Raw genomic sequence first — 26,554 nt, forward strand, 5'->3', positions numbered from 1 at the left:
ATAAAAAAGTGGGGAAGAAAGATGTACAGTACATAAATTACACAGAGAATGCTCCATGAACTCCAAACCACAGACCATAATTTGGATATTTCATCTGGCATTGAAAATAGACCCTTTTTCCTGGCACTAAATATGCATTCTTTCTTTGGTACTGTGCCCTGGATAAGGATAATTTAGTGGTGATTTACACTAGAACATTGATCTACTTATCTGTGCTTGAAGAAAGGGCGGGTGAAGCTCTTTCTTCCTATGTGTTCTGTCAACTGCCCACTACCACAAAAGGAGAGATCTATTCCTTTGGATGTGAGCTTCTGTTCATTCTGGATGTCGGGAGACCTCAGGCAGTAACATAGTAATGGCAGGGTTCCTGAGGGTAAAGTGTGGAGAACACCACCAATAATTATATCATCTGCCATACCTCTGAGGTTTCCCTGTTCCCTCAAAGCGTGGCTGTCATTTTCACGGAAAGGAGGGGGCCTGGGAATTTTTTTTTCTCGTTTTTCAATATACTGCTGTGCTCTTCCTGAAAAGTATTTTGCCATGGGTTAGTCTGAAATTGACACGTAAGACCCATTAAGTTTACAAAAGCCCAGTTCTTGGTGGAACTGAGGGTTTACAATGGGTTTAGTAATACAGTACTGTATCTCCCTGTACAGTATTTTTTAGACTCTTATTGCGTATATGCAATAGGGACTGTCATGATAACTGCCTGCAGAATTTATCACAATACCACAACTGAACAACTCTCCCCCCGCCCCCATACTCAGGTTTTGGGGCCTGATGATGTACATGCAAAGATTCCTATAGTGGATCCAGGTTTTACTACTATTCCACAGCTACTGGATCCCTGATTTATTGCTTTATTTTACGGGAGAGTGGCTCTGAGGTGTGATATAATGGATCTTGCGTTTTCCTGTATGGAAGAACCCCGAGGATCCACGAGGACTAGTGCCTTGAACTGAGACGCTTTTGGGGATCTACACGATTTTTAGTGGCGTGCTTTATACGGTTTCTAGTGTGCTTGCAAAAAACACCCACCACGAGAAAACGCAAAGAAACGCGAATTGTTTTAGGGCCCGTTTAGACGTAATTAGATCCGATTAATTAAGAGGTGCAGAAGGCGCAGGAAATGAACGTCACGAAACCCGAAACCTCATAGGGGACAGTTCAACTGGAACAATACTAGAAAAAAACCTCGACAAAAGAACTCGGCGGGAGGTTGGCTGGAACCTCCAAGCGGTGGGTGGAACTCTGGCATCTACTGTATTAATGTTCTAATGTCTCCGCCCCGCCCCCTTTTCTTCTCGAGGCAGCCAATGAGGAGCCTATGAAGGAGGTGGGCCCCCTCGGGGTGAAGTTTGGAAACTTTGCGCCGTCAAAAGGAGGGAGGGAAGGAGAGAGAGAAAGAGAGAAAAGAGGGAGGGAGGGAAGGAGTGGGGCGAGTTGTAGGGCGATCGCAAGACAGGGAGAACGAACCGGGGAAGGACTTGACTGGGAGCAATCGTGAAGGTAAGGAAGAGCCGCTCGGATCGGATGCTCGTGAACGGGGAGAGGTTTTTTAGGCAGAGAGGCTAAGACGGGGTAGAATGGGGTTATTATGCAGTATTTGGGTGGGATATTCGGGAAGGTGTGGGGGGGGGGCTTGGGTAGAGGCGGTGGGGATTGTTGGCTTCTGTCCCAGATTACAAATCCTTGCTGTTCCAATATCCCACGGTTGATCGCCAAGAGGTATGAATGAACCCCGACGGGACTTGAGCGATCGTGTACGAGAGGGAGCGCCTGCGAGTCGGGGTCGTCTTGGCTTAGATATGTGTGTAGGAAAGGGAGGGGAGGGTATTTGTGGGGCAGGAGCTCAGAGGTGGGTGTTGTGTCTGGAAAGGGGCAGAATCTGGGTGGTTTCACACAAGAGATCGTGCCAGGCTCGAGGTAATGGGGCGTAGATGTGTGGTGTGGGTCTTAGTGTGTGTGGGGGGGCTGGAGTGAGGGGACCCCGAGAGGGAGGATCTGGGGGGGGAAGAGGCGTTTGGGACTCAGAAAAGGAAGAGAGTATTATGTAGGTTGAGGGAGATGAAGGAGAAAATGTATGGAGCATAGGGTGGTGTGGGGCTGGCTGTAAACTGATTTGAGGCTGATTGTGTACGTGCGAGTGTGGGAGAAGTGGCGCCTGCATGTACCCGTGGTTAACAATACGTGGTGGACACAAGGTTCTGTGAGAATCCAGTGCTAATCTGTTTTAAAGTATTTATTTTTCTTTCTTTCTTTCCTTTTCTTCTTTCTTTCCTAGAATCCCCAGTCAGTGGCCATGCTGGCTGGGGATTGCGGGGGTCACAGTCCAAAAAGGAAAAAATTCCCAAGCTCTCTTTAATTGGCACATTAGATGCTAATTAAGTTACATGATAATTGTTTAATTGAGACAGTCTTGGTTCTCACAATCCAGTGTGTGCCTGCCTGCCTGGGTGAGTCCTGGAATAGTAGGGTAAAGAAGTTGCTTTTTTAAGGCTATAGAATTGTGTGTGTCTAACACTATGACATTTTGTGTGTGGCCATGTTTGGGAGACCCAGCACAACGATATGTCCTCCTTATAAAAATGCATGTGTCATTAGGGTGTACAAAGTCCAAAGACTGGGGAAGCTTTTCCTCCAAAGATGATCTAGTAATTATTTATTTATTTAAGTAAGCAAGTGGGGAAAATGCCCTGTGGGAAAACCTTGGATTAAAGTTTGTGTGTATTGAAAATGCAAGAGTCCAAACATCGCTTGTGAATGTGCCTGTGTGAGACCGTCCTTTATGTAGAGTCTGAGAAAGTTCTTGTGCAACCAGAGATGTTCTCATGAGTTAAATGTGTCATGGAGGGGTTACATAAGTAGTACAGATTGCACACATTTTCATATGCATCGTGCTGAGCCTAGCTCAAAATGACTTGTGTGAATTAGGGCATGAATAAAATGAAGAGGGGGAAAAAAACCTAATCATGAATATGAACGAGTTCGGTGCACAAGTCTGGAAATGGGTACTGTTGATTCCCCCCCCCTCCATTAGGGAGTTTATGCTTAAAAGTATGTAAAATTTCTGTTGCAAGAAAGAGCTTGGATAAAGAAGTGATCTTTGTAGATGTATACCAAAGTGCATTTATATAGTTGCCTATACGGAGATATACATACAAGAGAAGAATAACCACCCAATTGCATAAATCATTTTCTGTAGAATTGGCAGTATTATATATATGCAAGCAAAATGTAAGTTCAAGCAGCAGAAAGGCAGATTAATAGTAGCAGGGAGGGATCCATTTGGAGAAGATGGCAGCTCTTTAGATAGTAAAGGATGATTAATATCCTTTACGTGAGGACTGAGGGAAATGAGCTTGTCTTTCTGAGAAACTGTAATGCACAGCAACCACTTCCTCTTCTGGTGTCTTAATATACGATACAAGCTGTCTTCCAGTCAGGGTTCAGTTCTAAAACTTCATGGTGGCAGGAATCTGTGATAGATGAAAGAGTGCTCCTGGGCATGGATAGAGTGCAATGTTTTATTTGAAGAACTGCAGCTTGCCCCCAGTATAATGACTAGCAAGTTGTCTTGGAAAGTCCATATGCAGGAGAGAAAGGTAGGTAGCCTGCCCCCTGCTGTTCTTCCCCAGCAACTGCTATTCAGTGACACAATGAACCCTGCAACAAATAGTTGCAGTGTTTCCCTTCATGGAACCAGCCACCCGTGTGTACTGTGGCTGACCATACAGTGTCTTATTTGGCTTCCTGTCCTGGTGCTTAGGATTGTTCTTTTATAAGTTTCCCTAAACATCAATGTCTCTTTTGGCAACTCTGGACTTCCTCCAAGTTTGCCTTCCTCTTATGAATAAATTGTGCATATTTATATGTGAATTTATTGACTGATTGATTTGATTTTATTTGATTTTTATACTGCCCATCTGGCTGCCAAGGCCACTCTGGGCAATTTACAAAACAGGATAAAACAATAACATAACAAACAAGGATAATCAACAAAATATAAGAGGTACTGAACAAGTTACACTTTAAAAACACACAATAAAAGCATAATAACTAAAATAAAAGCATGTGAGTGGGTTAGATGTTAGTTATTAAAAGCACTATTATATCATGGTGTTTTAGTATCTGGGAAGGCCTGTCTGAATAACCACGCTTTTATAGTTTTTAAAGGTTCCCAATGAAGGGGTCAGGCGAATTTTAGGCAGGAGACTGTTCCATAGTTGTGAGGCGACTGTCGAGAAGGCCTGATTTCTGGTCATCGTTTTTCGGGCCTCTCTCAGGATCAGAACTCTCAGCCTCCTGGCCTGGGAATATCTTACAAGGCGGACAGATCTGATCAGAAGGAGGTGTTCTTCCAGATGTTGAAGTCCTAAACTGTTTAGGGCCTTATAAGTGACTCAGTGCCATCACTTTGAAGCCGTCACGGATGCAAACAGGTAACCAGTACAAGGCGGCCAAGGTGGAGGAAAAGCGTTGGTGTCTCCTTAGCCCACTCAACAATCTGGATGCCGAGTTCTGGACCTGTTGAAGTCTCTGTAACAACCCCAAGGGTAGCCCCATGTAGAGAGCATTGCAGTAGTCTAGTCTTGAGACTACTGGTGCAGGAAAGAATGTGGTGAGGAACCCGGTGTCAAAATAGAGACTCAACTGGGCAATCCGCCTTAGATGGAAATAGGTGGAACGGACCACAGATGCTATCTGGGATTCTATTGACAGTGCTGGGTCCATGAGTACACCCAAGCTGCGCACCTCATTCTTCATGAAAAGAGTGTTTCCCCCCCCAAAGGAGAGGGAAGCACCCTGACTGCAAACACCAGGGGCATGCATGCACCTGCAGGATTTCCATCTTGCCCAGGATCAGCCTCAATCTATTATCCCTCATCCATCCCAGCATGGCGTCCAGGCAGTGTTCAAGGGGTGCGACGGCATCCTCTGCAGGGAGGTGGAAGGAGAGATAGTCGTGTCCGCATACTGGTGACACGAAGCTCCAGAACTCCTGATGACCTCCCCCAGCAGCCTCAGATAGATGTTAAATAGCACTGACTACAAAAAGTGAGTGGCTTTGTGAGAATGTTCAGCAGCGTGGCTGCAGAACTGTAACGGTGGAGAGAATGTGACGGATTTATATTGTAGGCATTGGTCATTGTGGGCCTGCCTCTCCCATATTTCTCACCACTGCCTATGCTGGCTGGCGTTGATGGGAGTTGTGGTCCACCAAAGTCACATCTGAACAGCTACCATGACCTATGGCTAATTAAGATCTATACCTGATTAAAATAATAGATGAAAGCCTATGAAATGTTTTATGATGGAAATGAAGCAGTATCGACACACCCTGGTGTTCTTCCGGGCAAATGGCTCCTAGAGAGGATGGCTCAAGACTAGAGGTGGGGGGAACCCCTCCAAATGTTGAGATGAGGCGTCCTCTATCCTGGTCAATGAGCCATCTCTGGCTCTTGGTATTACCACTTGAAAGACATTGTGTGGCTATTCTGTGTTATTCCTCCTTATTCAAGTGTTTGTGGAAGGAAGATAAAAGAAGTGGGGAGGAACCGTGGGTGAATTACAATTACCAGAGGTGGGGATGACATCTGGAAACCACCATCGGCTGTTAAAAGTCTTGAGAGCATGCAATTGTTTGATAACAGTTGCTTTTCACAGCAGCCCTAAGTTAGGACTGTATTTCTCTTGTTTCTACCCAGTGGTCTACCAGCTTTTTAGATGAAGCCCATCTACAGTCCATGAAAGCTGACACCAAGTACAACGTGGCAGTCTTAAAGATGCCAAAATCTCTGGCTGAAATCCTGTTGCTTAGTATAGTAACTCTCACTAGAACAGTCCCCTTGAATTAGTGGGGATTTGGGAAGCCAAGCCCTCTGTGAGTCCCATTGATTCAAATAGGGCTGAGCGTAATTGAGTCATGACTAGAATAGGCCCATGTGAATACGGGTTGGTTCTGCCAAGGGCGGTTCCGATAACAGCGCAGGAAAAAGGAAAGGAGGCTGTTCTTTTCTAAACAGAATCAGTTTTATTTGTAAACAAACTCAACTCGGCTGGCTCAAACGGGTCAATTAAACTCAACTCTGGTAACAACTTATAACTTCGAACTCTTGTGGCTATTTCTTTATCTTCTTACAGGGGGGCTGGCCCAAATCGTTCCCAGTCAGTCATAGGACGGATCGGTGTGGTCCGTACCGCGCAAACTGTCCCACAACATGGGTGTCTCGCCCAGTCCCCCTCCTGCTGACTCTGGAGTAAAGAGGAACTGGGACGGATCACCTGCCGCCCCCCCACACTGATTGCGTGGGTAAACCACCACAGTCCATTCCAGGGGATCTACCTCTTGACCACGCACGGCGAACTCAGGAGGTCCCGGCAGCAATCCTCCATCAACCTGTAGATTCGGAAATTCTTTAAGTAGCTTCAGAAAACTCTCATGGCCCATACTCCATTCTGTCTTTGCAGACCTATCTTTCTTGTCTGCTGGTTCGCTCTTTACCACTCTAAAACTTCCCGCCTTTTCTCCCTCATTTATATCTTCCCATACAATCAAATCAAGCTCCTCCCCTCTCTCATCAGCCAAACACACTTCCCTATAATCCTGTACTTCCCGGTTACCTGGTTCCACCTCTACTAATATCCCCTCCACACATTCTGTGCCTCCTTCTGCTCCTTTGACAGAGGAGGACGGCTCACTCCCTTTCTCTCCTTCACAGCCCATTTTTATCAATGGAACATATGGAGGAGTTGATTCACCCTACCCCCACTGATTCAAATGGGCTTATTCTAGTGTGACTTACTATGCTAAGCAAAAATATTTCAACAACTTTGTTTTGCTGCAGCAGACAAACATGGCTCCCCCACCACCACCACCACCATTGTGCTTTTTAGGTAGAGACCAGTATGGTTCCTCCTGCTGTACTTTCTTATTTAGTGGTTTGGGTTGGAATTACAGGTTTTTGGAAAGGACAGGAGGCTGTGGTAGATTCTTCTCATAGAATCATGCAAATGGATAAGAAGCTGTGGTTTGGGAGAGGAGGTATGTGTGTGTGAATATGATAAGCTAGCTTACAATACTGACCAGAAAAAAAAGAGAGAGTAAGAACATGGGGCCTTCACAGGGCTGGCTTTGCCATTAGGCAGAATGAGGCCACTGCCTTAATGAATAGCAGGATTTTAGGGATGTCATGAAATGGCAGCAAATTATCACTTATTTAGTTTTTTTATGTTTCTGTTTTCCTGCTGTGGTCGGGGAAAGACCCTTGTGGCATTTTCTATCTTATATAAACAAACAAACAAACAAACAAATAAATAGGACCACAGATCATTAGGCTACTCAAAACTGACTTTTGGAACATTTGCAGGCACCACTATTATTTTGTCTTACATGGCTGGATGGATTTGTACCAAATTTTGAGGGTGCCTTGGTGGGTTGTGATTTCAAATATAGGCCATGTGATGTACTTAAAAATCCTGTTGGGGGCCCTCTGGGGCACTCCAATTATTTTTTATTACCTACACATATTTTTAAAAGTTTCTGTGAAATTAGGGCAGAAGTTTGCATGTTTAGGAAGTGTTTCCAAATATTCATTAATCAGGGGCCATGCCGGCTGGGGTATTCTAGGAGTTGTATTCCAAGGATAAGCTAAATGTGTATAGAGAGATAAAGAGAGACTAGTGCAAACAACAACAAAAAAGTGGCGCTGAGAGAAGACAGATGATAGCAATGTAAAAATGAGACTCATGGGATTTTAACCAAAACAAACCTGGGTACACTGTTTAGTTTGCCAATATAATTTACTAGGCTTTCTATAGTGTGTACTTTGACTAGGTAGTAGCCATTACAGCTTTGGTCCAGGCAGGAAATATAACTTGGATCAGACCTTGGACAGCAGAGGACACTTCCCACAGTGTGGAAGTAAAGGCATTGCTTCAATGTCGGTTTAGAAAGTTGGCAACCCAACACAAGGGCTGGGGAAATGGGTGGAAATACGTTATCTCTTGGGACCAGTTGACAATGCCTATGGTTATTATCAACAAGTTTTTGCTCTTTGTAATGGAAAAAATTTGCGGCTGGGGAGCGAAATCTTTCACCTTCTGTTTATTGCATGCTGTGACAACTGACAATCTGAAGAAGAGAAACCGTTTCCCTATAATAACTGAGTGGGTCATGGTTGTGATCACTCTTTGCAGGGTTTTATGTTACAATAGAGGCCTAGGCCCTGTTTTTGTAAGGAGCTTTTAGAAATGCTTGGTTCCCTTTCCCCAAGTGATGAGCTTGAAATAACATATAAGGATTTAGAACATGGCTGGGAGGGAAACTGGGCCCTGAGGACACTGAACCTATATTTTGTGTCTCTGTTTGACACCCCCCTTCTCCTTCCCTTTCCCACAGGAAGGCACAATGTCCCGCAAAGGATGCCTCAGCGTCACAAAGTACTTCCTCTTCATCTTCAACCTCTTCTTCTTTGTGAGTAATTTGGCAGGAACTAGCCTCCTACGTAGCTAGATGGGGCCGTCAGTATGATCCCTTGACTACCTCACTTATGGAGAATGAGGAAGGATGAAAGAAAGGTTAACACAGTGTGTGGAAACATAACTTTATGATTCCTCTCTCTCTCTCTGTTTTTCCATTCTCCTCCTTTCCCCATGCCCTCTCCTAGATCCTTGGAAGTCTTCTCTTCAGCTTTGGCTTGTGGATCCTTTTTGACCGAAATAATTTTGCTTCAGTTCTTGGTGAGTACAATTTTCCATTCTATAGTAAGAGTTTACCATTACACTTTTGTCTCCACTGGCACTGCGTTTCACCATCCCAGTCACTGGGAGAGTCCTGGGAAATAAGAAGAAGAAAGGGCCTTCAAAATACATGCCACTTCTAGTTTTTCCACTCCCCATCCAATGGCTTGTATCTTTTGAGTTCTGCATTAAAAAGAATCTTCAGCATAGGATTTCAGCTCATTTTGGCACAGTTCAAAAGGTTGGGAGTACAATTCCCAAAATTCCACACCGCAACTTTTCCATGCAGGCTGAAGGATTCTGGGAGGTGAAACTCCCAAAATGTAACTTTTTTTGTGCTCTGGGGAATGGGTTGTTTGACAGGTATGTCTTTGAAATCTTCACCATCTTTTTGTGACGTTCGGCTGACGGTTCTGTCATGTTGGGGTTTGACTGATTTTGTTTCTTTTTTTCCCCCAGGGTCATCATATTATGCCCTGAAGGTCTGGTCCTATATTTTCTGTGGTGTTGGCATCCTCACAATGTTGATAGGCTTCCTTGGATGTCTTGGTTCTCTCAAGGAAATCAAGTGTATGCTCGGATTTGTAAGTAGCATGAGACATGAGGGAAAGGAAGCTGGGATTTTGGAATAGATCCCAATTGAGCAGGGAATGCTGGGAGCCAGGACTTCTTTGGAAATGAGGCCTATCATGGTGACAGAGAAGATGCAAAATCCCACATTAATAATTATATTGAAATAGAACTGCCAATATCATAGTGCCTGCATAGGAACCTGTGGTTCATGGCTCCAACTGGAATATTTGTGTATGGCTCTGGTCACACCAGCTAAAATGCTTACTGTAGAATTTACAAGGGTGCAGAAAGCCACAGCTAGAATTACGTGTTGAGAAAGCACATTTCCTGATCATGAAAGGCTATCATATGTGGGACTTGTTAAGTTTTCACAGAGTGAATGAACAGTTCTGTGTACTAGTTATGTCAAGAGTGGGGAGAAATATTGCCACCGTGTTAAGTGGAACAGCTCTTGAATCCTATATGTGCTCAACCCAGGAGGAGAAAACAGTAATTTTAATAAAACCTGGAGCAAAATCCAGAGATTTCTCTCCCGCATTCCATACAGTGGACCCTTGACTTACAGACGGATTGACTTACAGACTTTTTGAGTTACAGACTTCTCTGGCCACAAAATTTAGGTTTGACTTGCAGCCTGAGAATTGACTTACAGACCAGAAAAAACCAAAATGGAACAAAAACGGCCTGTTACGGGATTAATCGGTTTTCAATGCACTGTAGGTCAATGGAGACTTGGCTTACAGACTTTTTGACTTGAGAACTGCCTTCCAATATGGATTATGTTCTCAAGTCAAGACCCCACTGTAATTCACAAGGGGAATTGTGCCAATGTTGATGTTTTCAGGCTGCCAGTGATCTCTCTTGTCCTAGCTTGTATGCGCCTGCATCACTCCCCACATGTGTGACAGACACAAAATGACTTTATTGGCCTCGCTCTACTGAGATCTAGCAGCACAGGCAACTGTGACTCTGATACTGCCAGCCACTCTCTACTCCTTCCTCTAGGGTAGTGGTTCCCGACCTTAGGGAACCTGCGTTTTCTTAGACTGCAACTCCTAGAAGTCTTCACCACCCGCTGTGCTGGCTGGAGTTTCTGGGAGTTAGTAATTATAATAATCTTAGAGCTGCAGAGCTGGCAGGGACCCTATGGATCATCTGGTCCAGCCTTTTTCACAGTGGGGGAATCAAGCTCCCAACCTCTGGCTCCACAGCCAAGTGGTAAAACCCACTGAGCTGTCCAGCAGATGCAGTCCAAGAACACCGGTTTACTCAGTTTGGGAACCACTTTTCTCGGGTGATGTCCAGATCACTTTTATTGTTCTCACAGGCACCATTTTGGGGCCTAGCAAACAGAGGAAGAAGAGCCCACACAACAGAAAGAAGGAGTTCTGTGCCTCGTGATTTACCTGCATGTGTAAATTGGAGTTTATTTTAAAAATGTTGCCTCTAATCTTTCTTCTTTTGCATTTGTGTGTAATATGCTAATATTTACCTTACCAGGAGGTTAACACATAAGAAACTAAGAGTGGTGCTGGATTAAACCAAAGGGCTCTTAATTCCTTGCATCACTTGAATATATGTTTTTAAAGCATGGATTATGATTTCTGCATTTCTTAATGCCAGTGCTCTGTTCTCTTCGGAAACCTTTGTGGCCATTGTGCCTCAGAGAACAGTCAAAATTAATTATGGGGTAGAAGTTATAGAAACTTGATGATGTGATTGAATTTTGATGATTTCCTTTTCTTTCAACAGTATTTCACCTTCCTGCTGCTGCTTTTTATTGCTCAAATCACCATTGGAATCTTGATATACACACAGCGCAATAAGGTGAGTCATATCACAAGCTGGGGATGGAGAATGCGATATCTGTGTTCATAGAATAATTGAGTTGGAAGGGGCTTATAAGGCTATTGGGTCCAAACCCCTGGTCAACAGAGGAATTCAAGTCAAAGCTAATCTGACAGATGGTTGTCTAATTTTCTCTTAAATGTCTCCAGCCTACCAAGGTAGTTGATTCAATTATCATACTGCTCTAACAGTTAAGAAGTTTTTTCCTAATATGCAGCCTAAATCTGGCTTCTTGTAGCTTGAGCCCATTATTACATTCCTGCTGTGCTCTGGGATGATTGAGTACAGATCCTGCCCCTCTGTATGACTATGTCTCAAGTATTTTAAAAGTGCCATCATATCTCTGCTTAGTCTTCTTTCCTCAAGGCTTTTCTCAAAGGCTGGTTGCTATGGAGCTTCCCAAACTAATTTTTTTTCTCATTCTGATCAAACTGAAACATCTACAGTCGTGCCCCGCTTAACGATTACCCCGTATAACGACGAATCCGCTTCATGACGATGTTTTCAATTGCGATCGCAAAACGATGTTTTAAATGGGGTTTTTTCGCTTTGCAAAAATCGGTTCCCTGCTTCGGGAACCGATTCTTCGCAAAACAGCTGATCGTGGGGTTTTCAAAATGGCCACCGGGTGCTCAAAATGGCTCCCCGCTGTGTTTTTGGACGGATTCCTCGCTCTACAGACACTGAAAATGGCCGTCCCTATGGAGGATCTTCGCTGGACGGTGAGTTTTTCAGCCCATTGGAATGCATTGAACGATTTTCAATGTGTTTCAATGGGCTTTTAAATTTCGCTTTACGACATTTTTGCTCTATAGCGATTTAGCTGGAACGAATTAACGTCATTAAGCGAGGCACCACTGTAATAGTCTTTTCTGCTGATCCAGCCCCCATTACCTTGATGTCTTTCTTACTGGTCAGTTACCCTTATCCTTGATACTGTATCTTTCAATCAAGCAGTTCCTACTACAGTACTAGCACTGAAAGGGCACTGTGCAGTTCTTCTTTCCCCCCTGCTCCACCTTAAATGGGTAAATTTTTTATTTTAAAAAATGAGACATGCAGTAGAAAAACATGGAAGGACAACAAATTGAAGATACGGCCATCTTGGACAATTTTGATGAGTGAGGCCGTTTGATTTGCATGGTAAGAGCAGAAGCTTGGAAAACTTACTTTTTTTGTTGTTTGAACTCACTTTGAGGATTCTGGGAGTTTTAATCCAAGAAAGCAACTTTTCCAGTCTCTGGATCTTTAAGTCCCTTTAATCATGGTCTAAACATGCACTAGTAGGGGACAGGAAAGATATGGCCATCCATAGCTTTGTCAGAACAATCTCACATCACTCCTGATGCTAGCTGATACCCGTGGGAGGGAGAGTCCAACAATGTATTGGGGGGGAGCTAACTGGCTTTCTGCCTGTGTAGCAGAATGGTAGGATAGACTGAACCACTTCAAATGACAAGTGGCGTGCATATGTGTCTGTACCATTTTTAGAAAGATTTCGTACGGAACAGGTTTGCTGACAGTAGGAAACCACAGGCTAGGGAGAAAAGCTGTAGCTCATCTGACTTCCTGGGTGATGGTTTCTCACTGGGAGGAGGTCTCCTCTGATGCAGAGGAAGCGTTCAGAAAATACATTGCCTGCCACTGAAGTAAAACATTCCATTCAACCACATCACCACGTCATTCAGCTGTGCGGGTCGATGGAGCCCTGGCTTTCCTATCTAACCCACTTTAGGGAGCCGAGCCGCAGGTGGGGGAATCGGAGTTTGTAGCCCAATTTACTTTTGGGGCTTTCGCTCTCAAAATCCTCCAGCCTGAATAATCCTTGGAGCTGTCGTTTTTCTTAAAAGTAACTTTTCTAAGCTTTGGTTGCCCAGGACGTGTGAACCGGGTATGGATTGTTGAGAGATGGTGGAAGCTGAGTGATCCCTGCCTTCTTCTCCGGGTGCCTGTGAGTCACACATACGGGTGGGGCAGGGAGGGCCCATTAAGATTGGTGTATTTTCCTCCAGGGGGTAGGTGTGACGTTTCTCTGCTGGGAGCAAGCAGTGCTTGTTCTGCCGTGATTCCTTTGGCTCTCGACTGCAGCGCAGATTCTCTGTCGGCCTCCCATGCTTCAGGCAGGCTAAAATAATAAAACTTTTCCGGACACTCAGCATATTCATGCAGCTAGTCATTTATTTGGCACCTGTAAAAAAAAATCAACAGCAATTGAGAGTGCTTTCAGCTGAGAGGTTTATTATCTTACCTTATTTCTGGAAGCTTATAAGCGAGTCTAGATGATGTTGGCTTCTGTTCTTAAACCTCCTTTGATTTCCCGTCATTGCTTCTATTTCTTTTTAATGAAAAAAAGGTTAAATAATAAAAAAGATGAAACAGCTGCACAATGTCTTTTGATTGCTGGCGCTAGCAGTCTTGGTCTGGAAGTACCTAAATAACACAGCATGGAAAAGTTACTTTTAAAGAATAAAGCATACTGCTTATATATTTACTGTCCCATAGCACTTGAAGCACCCTCTGGAGGTTTACAGTTTAATTATGCAGGCTTACACATTGCCCCCACTCCCAGTAAGCTGGGTATTCAATTTACTGACTTCAGAAGGATGGAATACTGAGTGAACCTTGAGTCGGCTACCTGGGATTGAACCTGAGTCATGAGCAGAGTTTTGACTGTAGTACTGCAGTTTGACCACTGCACCACGAGGCTCAGAATAATGAGAATACAGTTCCCGGAATCTCCATGAGACCATGCTGAGAATTAGTTGCAGCCAAATAATTAATTTTTCTGAGATCTGTCTTAAAAAGCAGGGATGGGAAACTTATGACCTGCCAGATGTTGTAGGACTGCACCTTCCACCAGCCCTGGCTAGGATTCCTGTGGGAAATTGCTGAAAGCCAAACAACATCTGGAAGGGCACTTGTCCACTTCCGCTGCTTTAAACTCTTGCATTACTCCAGGACAAGAGGAGTGGTTGTGTGATGACTGCTAATCCTCTTCACAGCCTGTTGGCCAAATGAGAGGGAGGGGATTTTGTGCTTATCCTTGTCAGCACCCTGCAGAGTTGGTTCCTTCTGGATAAAAAGAGAAGCCAGTTGTTTTCAAGTTCCGTTTTGTTTGGAAGTTGGTGGAGCGGGTGTGGCTCTAAGGGACAGACTTATTGGTGAAGGCAGGTACTGTATGTTGTATTCTCCCATCTTGTTTCATTTTTTAAGGAGCCCATAAAACTGAAGTGGGTCATGTGATGCTGATATGCCGGATGCATATATTTTGGGTCATTTTTAGTGCCTTTGAGCTCCCCCCCTCCAAAGCCCTGTGGGACCTCTCTCACGCCAGGATTTCTCCCTCCCCCCAAAATATATGTATATATTTGTGTTTGCAAACCCTCTCCCCCTCCTCCAGTCTTGGAGCCCTCTGGGACCAGTGGTTTTGGCATTTCACTGGTGTCACAGCTCTAAAGTTGCCAGATCTTGGTACATTGCTGTTTTTTTAAAGTCTCTGGATAGCGAGACACATCTCTGTCCTGGAGAAAGCCAAAAAAAAAAAAAAAAAAGAAAGATTTTATTATGTGGTGGCCTTAACGCCTGGTTGTCTGTCTCCCTCCCACTTCCCGCTAGTCCCGGGGTTCGCTGACTTAAAGTGAAAGTATTGGTATGTGTGTTGTGCACAAATAAAGTTTATTTAGCAGGCAGTGAAGAAAACCAATTCTCTCTCTCTCTCTGTTTTACAACTGATACACAAGAGGACCAAAATCCCCCCCCCCCACTCACTTTTGATAGCATGGAGGCCCATGCCCTGCTCGTAGTTTTGTGTGATCTGGCAACCCAAAGTTCAACCCACTCCCTAAAATTCAGAGGAAAAAACAGTCAGAACTGGGCCTTGTGCAGTCTATAGAGGGAGGTGGCTGTTGAGCATTATGGCCGCTAGCCCTACCAAATCCCCTCTCCTTTGGTAGAGAATTGCCACATGTTTTTACAGACTTGCTTAGCGGGCTTGTGCTTTTCCTTGACTCCATCAGGGCACTTGGCAGGGAAGATACAGGCCAGCTAGCCAGCCTGTCTTTTTGGTCATGCCAGGCTAGGAGGATCACATGGGAAACTGGAAATTGGCACAGTGATAACAGGAACATCATTATGTTCACTGTGGGTTGGAGGGCCTCCTTTAATCATTCTCTTCCACCCCCAACAGCTCAGAGAGACCGTCGGTGACTATGTATCTGGCATAATCAATACCTACGGAACCAGCGACCCATTGTCAGATCACGACGAGAGCTGGGATTTTGTCCAAAAGCAGGTAAGTTGCTGAACCCAAGAAGAAACATTCACTCCAGTTTTCTCTAGCCCAGAGGTGGCAGACATCTAGGCTTCCAGGTGTTCTTGGATTACAACTCCTATCAGCCTTAGTCTGTGTAGCCAATGTTGAGGGATAGAAGGAGCTGCGGTCCAGCAACATCTGGACGATCACCCTTACAGGATTGCATCAGTGCTCTTACTACCCTGCTTCCCTGAAAATAAGCCCTAGTATGATTTTTCAGGATGCTCGTAATATAAGCCCTACCCCTAAAATAAGCCCCAGTTAAGTGAAACCCCACCCTCCACCATTGTGCAACAACCAGAAGACGACATGACTGCATTTGAATAAATGTAGATTGTTGGTCATGAAAAAAATAAAGCATCCCCTGAAAATAAGCCCTAATACGTTTTCTGGAGCAAAAATTAATAAAAGACCCTGTCTTACTTTCGGGGAAACACAGTAGCTGTGGCCTTGTTCGTGGATGGCTGGAATTTTCATAGCCTTTCATAACTAAAATATAGTTTCACCAACACAGTTTTTATTGGTTGGATCCAAACTCATTTGATGAAATTAATGGGGCTTTAGTTGGTCCTGAGTAATCTAAGAACTATTGTTTTAAATCAATGGTTCCCAGCCTTGAGTCCCCAGATGTCTTTGGATTACAACTCCCAAAACTCTTGGCCAGTGGCGAAGGCTTCTGGGAGTTCTAGTTCAACAACATCTGGGGATCCAGTGTTTTAAGTGATCTACTATAAGCACTACTAAGACTAAATCTAGCCCCTTATTATTTTTTATTCATGGTAGAACAGAAGTCCAGAGACATGAGTCATCATATCCGGAAGTTAAGTCAGGGCAACTGGACTTCTTTCTTATTAGATTGAAACATTTTGCTGCTCATCCAAGTACAGTGGGGTCTTGACTTGAGAACTTAATCCATATTGGAAGACGGTTCTCAAGTCAAAAAGTCTGTAAGTCAAGTCTCCATTGACCTACAGTGCATTGAAAAACGATTAATCCCGTAACAGGCTGTTTTTGTTCCATTTTGGTTTTTTTCTGGTCTGTAAGTCAAATCTCAGTCTGCAAGTCAAACCTAAATTTTTGCGGCCAGAGAAGTCTGTAAATCAAAAAGTCTGTAAGTCAAGCCGTCTGTAAGTCAAGGGTCCACTGTAGCTTCTTCAGTCTGAGGAGAGTTGGTGGGAGACATTTCAACTTAATAAGAAAGAGTCCCAGTTGCCATGACTCAACTTCCAGAGAACCTCACCTGGATGACTGAGAATCCTCGCAAGAGTTATCACAGTGGCCTGCCATCCGGGGACCAGCCAGACCTAAACCTGCTTAGCTTCAACACAGGTTGCATCACAGACCTCATAGTTACAGTTCAGGTGCCTTTCTTCAAGGCTCAGCTGCTACAGGAAGATGAGAGGCAAAGACTCTCAGAAAACAGAGAAGTCCTCCATCTCCTCTCTTGTTCCTAACCTCTTCCTCACTACCTTCACTGTCTTTTCAATTCTGTTCTAGCTCCAGTGCTGTGGATGGAAATCCTACAAGGACTGGGAGAACAACAGTGTGGTTCGAAATGCTTCGGATCAGAGCTACCCCTGCTCCTGTCGCAATATGTCTCAGTCTGACCAGTTAGAGGCCAACAACACCGTCAGTGGGGAGCTATCTGGTTTCTGCAGTGCTGAGGGAAAGTGGCCGGTCTACACAGAGGTGAGTAATTTTGGGGGCAGGGGGAAAAGCCAAGGCTATTTTGTGCTCAGAAATAGAGATGGGCACGAACCGGTTTGTCCCACTTCTGAGTTCATAAATGTGGCAGCACAGGTGCTGCTCCTCCCCTCCCCCTCCCTCCTCAGCTGATCAGCCACTCACCAGGCCCAGCTTGATTGCTTTTTCCACCTCCTTGGTTAATCTCCCAGTCATGAGCAAGAACGCAGACTTCTCTGTCCAGCCCTTTTGTCTGTGTGGGAGATCAGCCAAGAGGATGGAGCAGTGAAGCCTGAGTTGTTGCCGGGATGGGAAGATCAGCTGAGGAAGTGCAGGAAGCTAGCGTGCTTGGCTTGGTGAGTGTCTGGTCGGGCCAGAAGAGGTGGGAGAGGGGAGCGGGTGTGCTTGTGCTGCCACCTTTATGAACCTGGGCGAACTGAGATGAACCGGTTCATGCCCATCTCTATTCAGAAGTTTATCCTTGTAAAAAAGGCATCACAGAAAAAATGAGTGACGAGCAGTTGGTGAGAGCAGTTCATAAAATACTGTGTGGGTTGAATAAAGAGGTGGGGATGTTGTTCTCTCCTCCTATGTTTTGTAATTGGAGGGGAGAAAGGGAACCAATAAGTATCTGGATTTGTTTAGCACTGCCACCATTCTGTATTCCATGGGTATTTAAAAGCATCAATAGTTTTTCTTTGCAACTTTGGGATGGGCGAGCAACTTTCCGAGGTCCAGGAGCTGCATATGCCAAGCCATAAACCTTCAAGGGCTACTTTTGCACCCTTAATTCTTCAAAATAATTTTCTTTATAAATACTTCATTGGAAAAAATGCTGCATAAGTTGGAAGTGAAACTGATTAACAGTTATGTCAAGGCTGACCAAAAGAAACACCTGTACAGTACACAACTGATTTATTGAATCCACTGCCACATGATCTAAGGGTGATTACAGGAGTGGGTGTCTGCCAGGGAAAAAAGGGGAGTTATATAAGTTCAGGAGGATGTATAACTGAATGGAACCTCCATGCTCGGGAGCAGTCTATCTCTGAATCCCAGAGTATCAGAAGCATGAGTGAGAAGCACAAGTGGTGCAAGCTGTCCCACTGCTTGAAGAGAGGAGGCAGCATGTGAAAACCAGCAACCAGCAGCTCCCATATCCTGTATGGGAGTGGGCAGGGAGACACCACAAGTGCTGTTGTGGGCAGGGAGACATCAAATCTCTCCCTGATATAGGAAGTTGCTGAGGGATCTGTCCCGCAATGCCAGGGCTCTGAGGGGTCCCGGGAGGCAGACTTTCAGAACATAACAGGATGTAACTGGAGCTGGTTCTTGGGCTTTTTGCATCTTCTTCCTTCCTGGGTTTGCAGAGAAAGAAGCAAAGGTGCCACCATCTCCAGGAGGGAATGAGGTGCCTTCCTCTTGAAAGCTGTGCAGTTCAGCATAGCAGGCCTGGAAAGCTACCCACAGGAGCAGCTGTCCGTAGTGTGATGGGTCCTTAAGGAGCAGCCAGGGTGGAAGGAGTAGCATATCAAACACCACCACCCCCCATCTCTCCTAGAAATTTCCTTTGTAAATCTAATAACAGGGTTAGTCCTGGTGGAGAGGACTGCTTCCATCATACCCTTCTTATGGATGGATTCACTTGCCTACGTTGGGAAGCAAAATGCCAGATTTAATGCCCCCTCCTTTTTTTTACCCAGCAGGCTTTTTCTTACACGCTGGAAACCCATCAGCGCCACCTTTTAAACTAACTTGACTTGTACAATCTTAGGGCTGCATGAACAGTGTCGAGATGTGGCTTACCAATAACATCATCACCATTGTGGGGATCTGCCTTGGGATTGCACTCCTGGAGGTAAGACTTTTGGGGACCAGCTTGCAAGGTGGAGCAGGTGTGGTCCCACAGATAGTGCTGCGGTTGTGCTTGGAGTTTGGAAGCCCTGCTTTCTTGGGGTGCCATTCCCAGAATTCCCTAACAAGGAAGGTGATTTTGGGAGTTATAATCCCAAAACGTTGCTTTTGCAAACTTTGGCAAGGCGAATCTAACTGCAAATCAAAGGCCTTTTTTAGTACTAAGCAGCTAGTGGGGAAGTTGTGCCAATCTTGTATCACACGCTGTAGCCAGAGGATGCTGCTGAGTGAGACCCTGGATGGCACCTGTAGTATAGACCTAGTCTTGACTATCAGAGGCTGATGTTTGACACCAGAAATTTATACTATATGTATCTCCATGTTGAGGGTGGTTTGTGACCAGGGCAGGAGGGCACCTCTCAGTTTTGGAGTGAGCCACCTCCCTGTCTCAGTCCATGAACCACCCCAGTCTATGTGTCTGTGTGTGTAAGAGTAACTGGGTTCACATTCTTCTCTCTTCACCTTAAACCTTTCTTGCAGTTTCTGCAGCTGCTCTGCATGATAGTGATCAGTGCGCTAGAACACAGAGACTTGCACAGTGGTAGCTCCCAGGAAATCCTCTACTTTCCCAACAGGTGGCTCACGGGAGTGCCTTTGTGTACATGCATAGATGTTCCTTGCTTTTTGGCATGCTTTGCTATGGTAGCCATGTGGATTTGTATCTGCCTGTGCCCTGGGACGCATGTGTTATTCCCCATGGCCTATATGTCCACTGAGTGTGGCCTGTGTCTGGCTCATGCATGCATTAGCAGGTCACCCATTTTTTTACTGTGACTGTGGCCTGGAGGGGAATCCCGCTCCTGAAAAGTCATTACATCATGCTTGTGTATTCACTAGGTGTTTTCTTAGCTCACTTTGCTTCTTCCAAGTAAATTCTGCTTCCATGTTGGGACAGTCTTCCCTAACCCATGTCCTTTGGATAAGTTGCATTATAACTCTCGTCATCCTACCAGCAGAGGCAATTTTAACTTGAGAGGAGCAGCAGATTTGGCCTTGCTTGCTTTTCTGGAGCTTATTTTGAAAGACTGCCCTTGGCTCTGTTGCTTTGGTTGAATTTTTAGGAAAAGAAAGCCTACCACCACGAGCACAGCTGCTGAGTGGAGTTTTGGGATAACAAAGAAACTTGACTAGAAAAGGTTTCTTTTGGGATAAACGACAAAAAGTAACAAGAGTGGCTGGTAGTTTCAGTTTTTAGTATAGCAAGCAATTTTACTGTTATAAAATATGGGGCTTTGAGGGCCATTTGTCTAATTTCTGGCCCTTCTTCTATTGCTGAATACCACTGGAAATTGTCAAGGAGAACCTTTACTTTTTAATAGCTTTCTAAACATAGTAATAAAATAATGCAAGTATAATAAGTTAATAATACATTACTAATATTTCGAACTCCATACTGGGGTGATATCTTGGTGGTGGTGATGATATACTGTTAAGTGGACTTGATGTTGAGGATGATAATAATAATAATATGAGGGGTGTTTTTAAGGTATAAAGTACTCAGAACTAGTTCACCACTCCCTCTCATTTGGGTTGGGCATTTTGCCCCAGACCACACAATGAGTAGAGCCCATAGTCCTATGAGTCACCCACACATGCCAGGAGATCTTAACTGGCCTTTCTGCCAGGAGCCACTGTGAAGATTCATGCTCTCCAGCCCCTGGCTCTGTCAGCAGGTCCTTCAAGTTGCTCAGCTCTACCAGCACAAGGGAGGGGGCTGGAAATAGGGGGAAGACTGAGGTTAAGTTCTTCTTGTCTGATAGTTGTTCCAACATGTGATGGAAGAGCAGACAAAAAATAGGTCTCATCACATGTTGCAGTGTTGTTAGGTTTTAACCTGGCTTGTCATAGCCTCAGTGAGCACTCGAAAGTTAGAAACTTTGAGTCTTCCATCTTAAACAAGTTACACATGGATGCAACTCAAAACTGCATCTATAAAGTCTGAAGTTTTTGCTGATGGAAAAAAGTGTGCTGCTTATATACCGCCTCCTAACACTTAAAGCACTCTTTGGGTGGTTTACAGGCTACCTGTTTATTCATGGCCGGGATCTGATGGTTGTTGTGGATTTTTCGGGCTCTTTGGCTGTGTTCTGAAGGTTCTTCCTAATGTTTCGCCAGTCTCTGTGGCCGGCATCTTCAGAGGACAGCATGATCCAGAGCACAGAGTGCTGTCCTCTGAAGATGCCAGCCACAGAGACTGGCGAAACGTTAGGAAGAACAACCTTCAGAACACAGCCAAAGTGCCCGAAAAACCCACAACAACCATTAGTGTTTTCATTGTCCATAACGGAGTTAATTACAAATGATGGTTTAGGCTAAGGAAGTCCCTATAGTCAAATTGTGTTGCTTTACCTGTTTGGTTTGACAATGCAGTCTTTGTTAGTTACACAGCTAAATTAGGTGTTCAGAAAGTCATAGACAGAAATACCAGCAGCCATGTTAGCATAAAATAAATTCCAGGCTAACATTATCGAAGTAAACTAAAATTCTGTTACTAATGTCAGCATTATTCGCACAATAAACAAAGGGCCACTTTTATCATCCAGTGCATTACTCTAAGAATAATAACATTCCAAGCTGTGCTGCTAAGATAGCTGTCAGTTGCTAACCCTGAATGCCTGGCAGATGACCAAGGTTTGGGATTATTATGTGAGGAAGCCCAGGGTTGCCTGCATTGCATTGATTGGGATGTGGGCATAATAGAGAAACAAGCCTGGAAATCTGAATCATCCTGGCATATGGAAGGTCTGTGTAGCAGCATGGCTTCTCAACATGGTTTAAACAGGCTTACGTTGTCCTCTTTTATTTCCTGGATGATGACTGCTGCGCATCCAAGTTGGGTGCAGGGGCTATGCCCCTGCTGTTCTCGTTATCTTTACTAGCGCTTCCAGCTAGAAACAATGGATACCCTATCCCTTCATGCACAGTGAGCTGATGTGGCGTCGTAACTGCAGTCATTAGACTAGGACTTGGGGGATCTGGGTTCAAACCACCACTTGGCCATAAAACTTGTAGGGTGGCTTTGGAGCAGTCACAGTCTATTAGCCTGACTAAATAAATAATAATAAAATAAATGACCATATATGACTGAACTTGAGCTCACTGGAGAATAGAAATATAATAAATAGACAGTAAATAAATAGTTTCTCTGGAGCTATGTAGCCGACACACATCTAGTAAGGGCACAGAACAGACCGTTGTGCCAGCGGTGGGTGTGCGGGAGGCCTTTTTGCTACAATTCCTTTCCTGGATTTAATTGTCCCTTCTGGGCTTCTCAAGCACCTGGTCGATACCTTGTTGTGAATGATTCCTGTTCTGAGAGCAGCTATGGAGTGTTTGCATGCTTTTGTGTGTTTGCCTGCTAGTGCTGTGTGTAATGGTGGTTGTGTTGTGGTTCTCAGTGTGCACCAGATGTGTGTTTAGGCATGTACGTGACAGAGCTCAGAAACGTTACTCTTTGGGTAACTCCCTAGAATTCCTTAGCTACCCTGGTTGGGCCAGGATAGTCCAAAAAAATCTTAATTTTTCCAATTACTTTGGGCTCTTTTTTGTTGTTTGATTGGCTACCTAAAGCAATGCAAACTAGTTACCCACCAGAGCTGGCACATGCATGTCTTTCTTGTTCTTCTCACTCTTAATACTCCCACATCTCTGCCCACTAAATCTCTCTCGTACACCCAGCCTTAAAATGCTGTTTTTTGTTTGTTTTATCCTTTCACTATGTGCGGCACAGAGACTTCTACCTGGAGTATTGGCAAGGTAATGACTCCAGACAAAGTGGAAGAGCTCAGCTTTCCAGCAGCTGCAAATCTGTCTGTCATTATTCGCACCTTCTCTTTCCTCTCACTATCCCCCTTTCCTCCTTGGAGGTAAATGGCTTGTTTCTGTCCTGTGTGATACTTCGTGGGGGGAAAAAGTTTTGGCGTGCCGAAGGAGTGAGACAAGGAAGTGTAAAGAGCACCTGAATTCAGGATCTAAATGTGTCGCAGTAATCTGAGCAGCAGACAGGGAGACGAGAGAGAGAGGAGAGAAAGAGTACAACAAAGAGCAATAAGGAACTTAAAATACTTAACATGCAACAAGAAAGTTCAATTAAATGGGTATTTCGTGAGAAATGGGGTGATCATAACCCTTGAAATATGTACTGACAACACTCCTCCTTCTGTGAGATACACTATGCCATTCTGATCTCGGTTGTGTCCAGACAGACTACAACTCCCATCAGTCACAATGGTCAGAGATAAAGGCAGTTGATGTCAGCATATCTGATTGTGGAAGCTAAGGATGGTCAAGATTGGTCAGTACTTGGATAGGAGACCACCTAGGAATGTTAGGGACTGGCAGGTGGGGTGGAGAAAATCATGCTACCCCAAAACCCAAGCTGCCAGTCATGGACAATGGGGGGTTAAATCAATAAAGGGTCTGATTCAACATCAGGCATATTTCTATGTGATGGAACAGATTTGGAGTTTGGAACCATTTGGTGAGTACCAAGCAGGGTGGATTAAAATCAATGATTTAAAAAAATATTTTTAAAAATCTGATCTTTTTCAATTTAATTAGGATTTTTTAAAATTTAAATCAAATTTATTTTAATCAAATGCTTTTGGAAGAAAAATCTATCTAAAGATAGTTTTCTGTGTAAGTCACATTGTAGTTCAAAGCTTATTCAGCATGAATTAGTAATTAGTTATGTAACATAAAGCTGTACATTCATGCAATGCTTACATTTTTGGTAAACTACTGTATTTTTCGCTCCATAAGATGCACTTTTCCATAAGACGCATCAATTTTTAGGAGAAGAAAACAGGAAAATATAATCTGTTTTCTTCGCTCCATAAGATGCACAGACTTTCCAACCCCCTGTTTTGTGGGGGGAAAGTGCGTCTTATGGTGCGAAAAATACGGTAATTCATCAATCCAAATTATCTGAGATAACATGCACTTTTTCACAGTAAAAATAGTATAAAATGAACAAAGTTCAGGAAAAGAAGACCTTAATCCCATTGTTTGTTTGTTCTGCAAATCTATATACAAACAATGAACACATTGATGTTTAAGTAAGTACAAGAATATGTACACTTTATAATGTTACTGTTTTAGGTAAATAAAACAATTTCAATAGTTCTCCAAATATGAGTCATTAACCTATTAAACAAAAAATCTTTTCTGAAACAGCTGTTTAAATGTGAAATCTTCATCTGGTTGCAAATATTAAAGATAACTACCAGCAAGAATGAGTCTTTACATTTAAAAATCATGATTTAATTCGAATTTTACTGATTTAAATCAACTTGATTTTCAAAATCCACCCTGGTACCAAGTTAGGGAAGGTTGTCTTAAAAGACAGAAATCAAGGCGCAGACCCCTGCAACTTGTCCAGATATCAGGGCTGTTGTCTGGAGCAAATTATGAAGTTTGTTTCATTTTTCATTCCTTTCCTAAATGATCCCCACATGTCAGGCAGCAACACAATCTCTCATTTTAACACACTTTCTCTCTTCCCACAGCTCTGCCTCATGATGCTGTCGATGTTTCTGTGTAGGACAATTGATCCCGACTATTACAAGCTCAGTCGCTATTCCTAGGAGGTGAATCAACACAGAGTTGGAAATCATTCCTTCCAATTCAACCATACCACTTCATGGGGTTAAACCAGGGTTTGCCTGGTGCCTTGGTGGGTGGGGCGGGTGGGGATTCTTTGCCTGGTCTTTATGCTATTTTCTACCCTAATTGGCAAGCAAATCTAAACCTTCAGGAGTTGCTGTCACTGCTAGAAACAGAAAAGTGCTCTATCTAGTCCAGAACAGTGTTTAGCGTCATACAGCTAAAGGGATTATTTTGCCCTTAAATCACTTTTCAGAGCCATACAAATGCACTGTCTTTTGCTATTGTGCAGCAAATACCCGAAGTAAATTGTCACAGCTGCATTTTCATACCTCCTGAATGCTTAGATCCTAATGACCAAAACTGGAGACTGCATAAAGAAAACTATGTGACAGGCAGTAATCCACCCACTCATGATTCAAGATTCTGATTGATTTCCAAAGTTAACCTGGAAACCAAATCTGTTTTCCAACTTTTCAAACGTAAGTTACCTGTTTATTAAAGATCCCATAAACATCTTTCTTTCTTTCTTGGAGTTAAGGCTAGAAATCTTGCTCCTATTGGCACCAAAACATGACATGATTATGTAAACTTGAAAATTGGTTGTATACAAAGCTAATTCTGGAGGTGGAATAAAAGAATAGCGACAACCTGGCTATCAGAAGCACATTTTCTGAGCCATGGTCTTTAGACTGCTTTTGGAGATGTGCCTTGGTTCAGTATGGCATTAGGGGTGCCAAGGAAGTTTATGTGACAGTTGTCAATGTGTCTAGATCATAGATACAGAAAGGTACTCTTTGTGGATTACAGCTTCCAGAATTTTGCTAGAATTAATACGGGCTGAGAATTTTGGGAGTTGCGGTCTCAAGTATTTTTACAAGTTATCGTCTGGATCTGGGGCTTGTATATTCTGTGACATACTTGTAAACCACTTAAGTGTTTGACTTATACTGCAATCAAGATGTGACTGGCAGGTGCTTTATATAAGAGGACTGGGTTCTCCCCCCCCCCCCCGTGTTACAGCCCACAAATTTTGCTCCATCACTAACCTAATGCTTTGAACTGCTAGCTTTTATGCCATCAGTTTGAACATGCTCATCTCATGGTGACAGCAGCTTTATGTACACAAGAATTCCTATGCTGGTGTCTTTCCATCCTCTTCAGATGCAAGACTAGATATGATGCATAAAATTCTCTGGTACCTGTGTATGGGAGCATTAACTGATCTGTGTTTGCATAGCATACATATTGATGCTGCTCCTCCAGGAGCTGGATAATGCTACACAATCTCACCTACCCAGCATTTCAAAAAGCTACTCTTTCCCCAATGGGAGTTCCCAGAATCTAGCCAGTGCTGCCGTATAAAAGTTGTATTTCATAGACAGGGTGACCAACTGTTCGTCTTTACTTTGTGTTCTGTCTTGCATGTTTACTCCCATACTGAGAAACTTACTTCTAACTTTTGCTGTATGTTTGTATTTATGTATATATTCCAACTGAATGTTTGACACAGTACAATTCTGTAGGAAATAATGTCAAGATGAGGATGTGGGTGGAATGAGGTGGAAATCAGCTTCACCTCTCCTCAACTTGCTGTCTTTTCTTCGTAAGTATTAAGGGAATTTTTGTATCCTCCCATTTTGTAAATAAAGATATAGATCCATAAGCAGCCCTCTTTCTTTCTTTGGGATGTGACAAAACTTGACAGGATGAATACTAGAAAAACGCTTGAATACATTTGGAAATCGGGAATCCTGATTTTCCCAGAGCTAGCTGGCCTGCTGACTTCCACTGCCGTCTCCTTCTACCTGCAGCAGAAGCCAAACATATGTCAAAATTTGACCTCTAATCTTGGCATAAGGTGAGGCTTGTTTCTCT

The 26,554-nt window shown here is 43.8% G+C and overlaps 1 protein-coding gene across 3 annotated transcripts; it reads left to right on the forward strand.

Annotated features, from left to right (window-relative positions):
* The first annotated feature begins 1,334 nt into the window (after positions 1-1,334).
* Positions 1,335-26,342, forward strand: CD37 (CD37 molecule). Of its 3 annotated transcripts, none has more exons than XM_020792750.3 (9): positions 1,335-1,509; positions 8,402-8,476; positions 8,670-8,742; positions 9,202-9,326; positions 11,068-11,142; positions 15,350-15,454; positions 16,973-17,164; positions 18,933-19,016; positions 24,580-26,342. In XM_020792750.3, the coding sequence occupies exons 2-9, from the start codon at positions 8,411-8,413 to the stop codon at positions 24,655-24,657; spliced, it is 798 nt and encodes a 265-aa protein (XP_020648409.3). In that variant the 5' UTR covers positions 1,335-1,509; positions 8,402-8,410; the 3' UTR covers positions 24,658-26,342. The 3 variants fall into 3 exon arrangements, with proteins under 3 accessions (XP_020648409.3, XP_078233126.1, XP_078233127.1); XM_078377000.1 differs by having other exon boundaries at positions 1,398-1,728; XM_078377001.1 differs by lacking the exon at positions 1,335-1,509 and adding an exon at positions 1,867-1,926.
* The last annotated feature ends 212 nt before the right edge of the window (positions 26,343-26,554 follow it).

This window comes from Pogona vitticeps, chromosome 6 (genome assembly GCF_051106095.1).
Source record: "Pogona vitticeps strain Pit_001003342236 chromosome 6, PviZW2.1, whole genome shotgun sequence".
Lineage (NCBI taxonomy): Eukaryota > Metazoa > Chordata > Lepidosauria > Squamata > Agamidae > Pogona > Pogona vitticeps.

What these genes read in the sequence shown, in the direction of transcription:
- CD37 (XM_020792750.3), top strand. Translation starts at nt 8,411, where the DNA reads ATGTCCCGCAAAGGATGCCTCAGCGTCACAAAGTACTTCCTCTTCATC. An exon ending in TATACACACAGCGCAATAAG is followed by an intron (nt 11,143 to 15,349) that starts GTGAGTCATATC and finishes CACCCCCAACAG; the next exon opens with CTCAGAGAGACCGTCGGTGA. An exon ending in GGGATTTTGTCCAAAAGCAG is followed by an intron (nt 15,455 to 16,972) that starts GTAAGTTGCTGA and finishes ATTCTGTTCTAG; the next exon opens with CTCCAGTGCTGTGGATGGAA.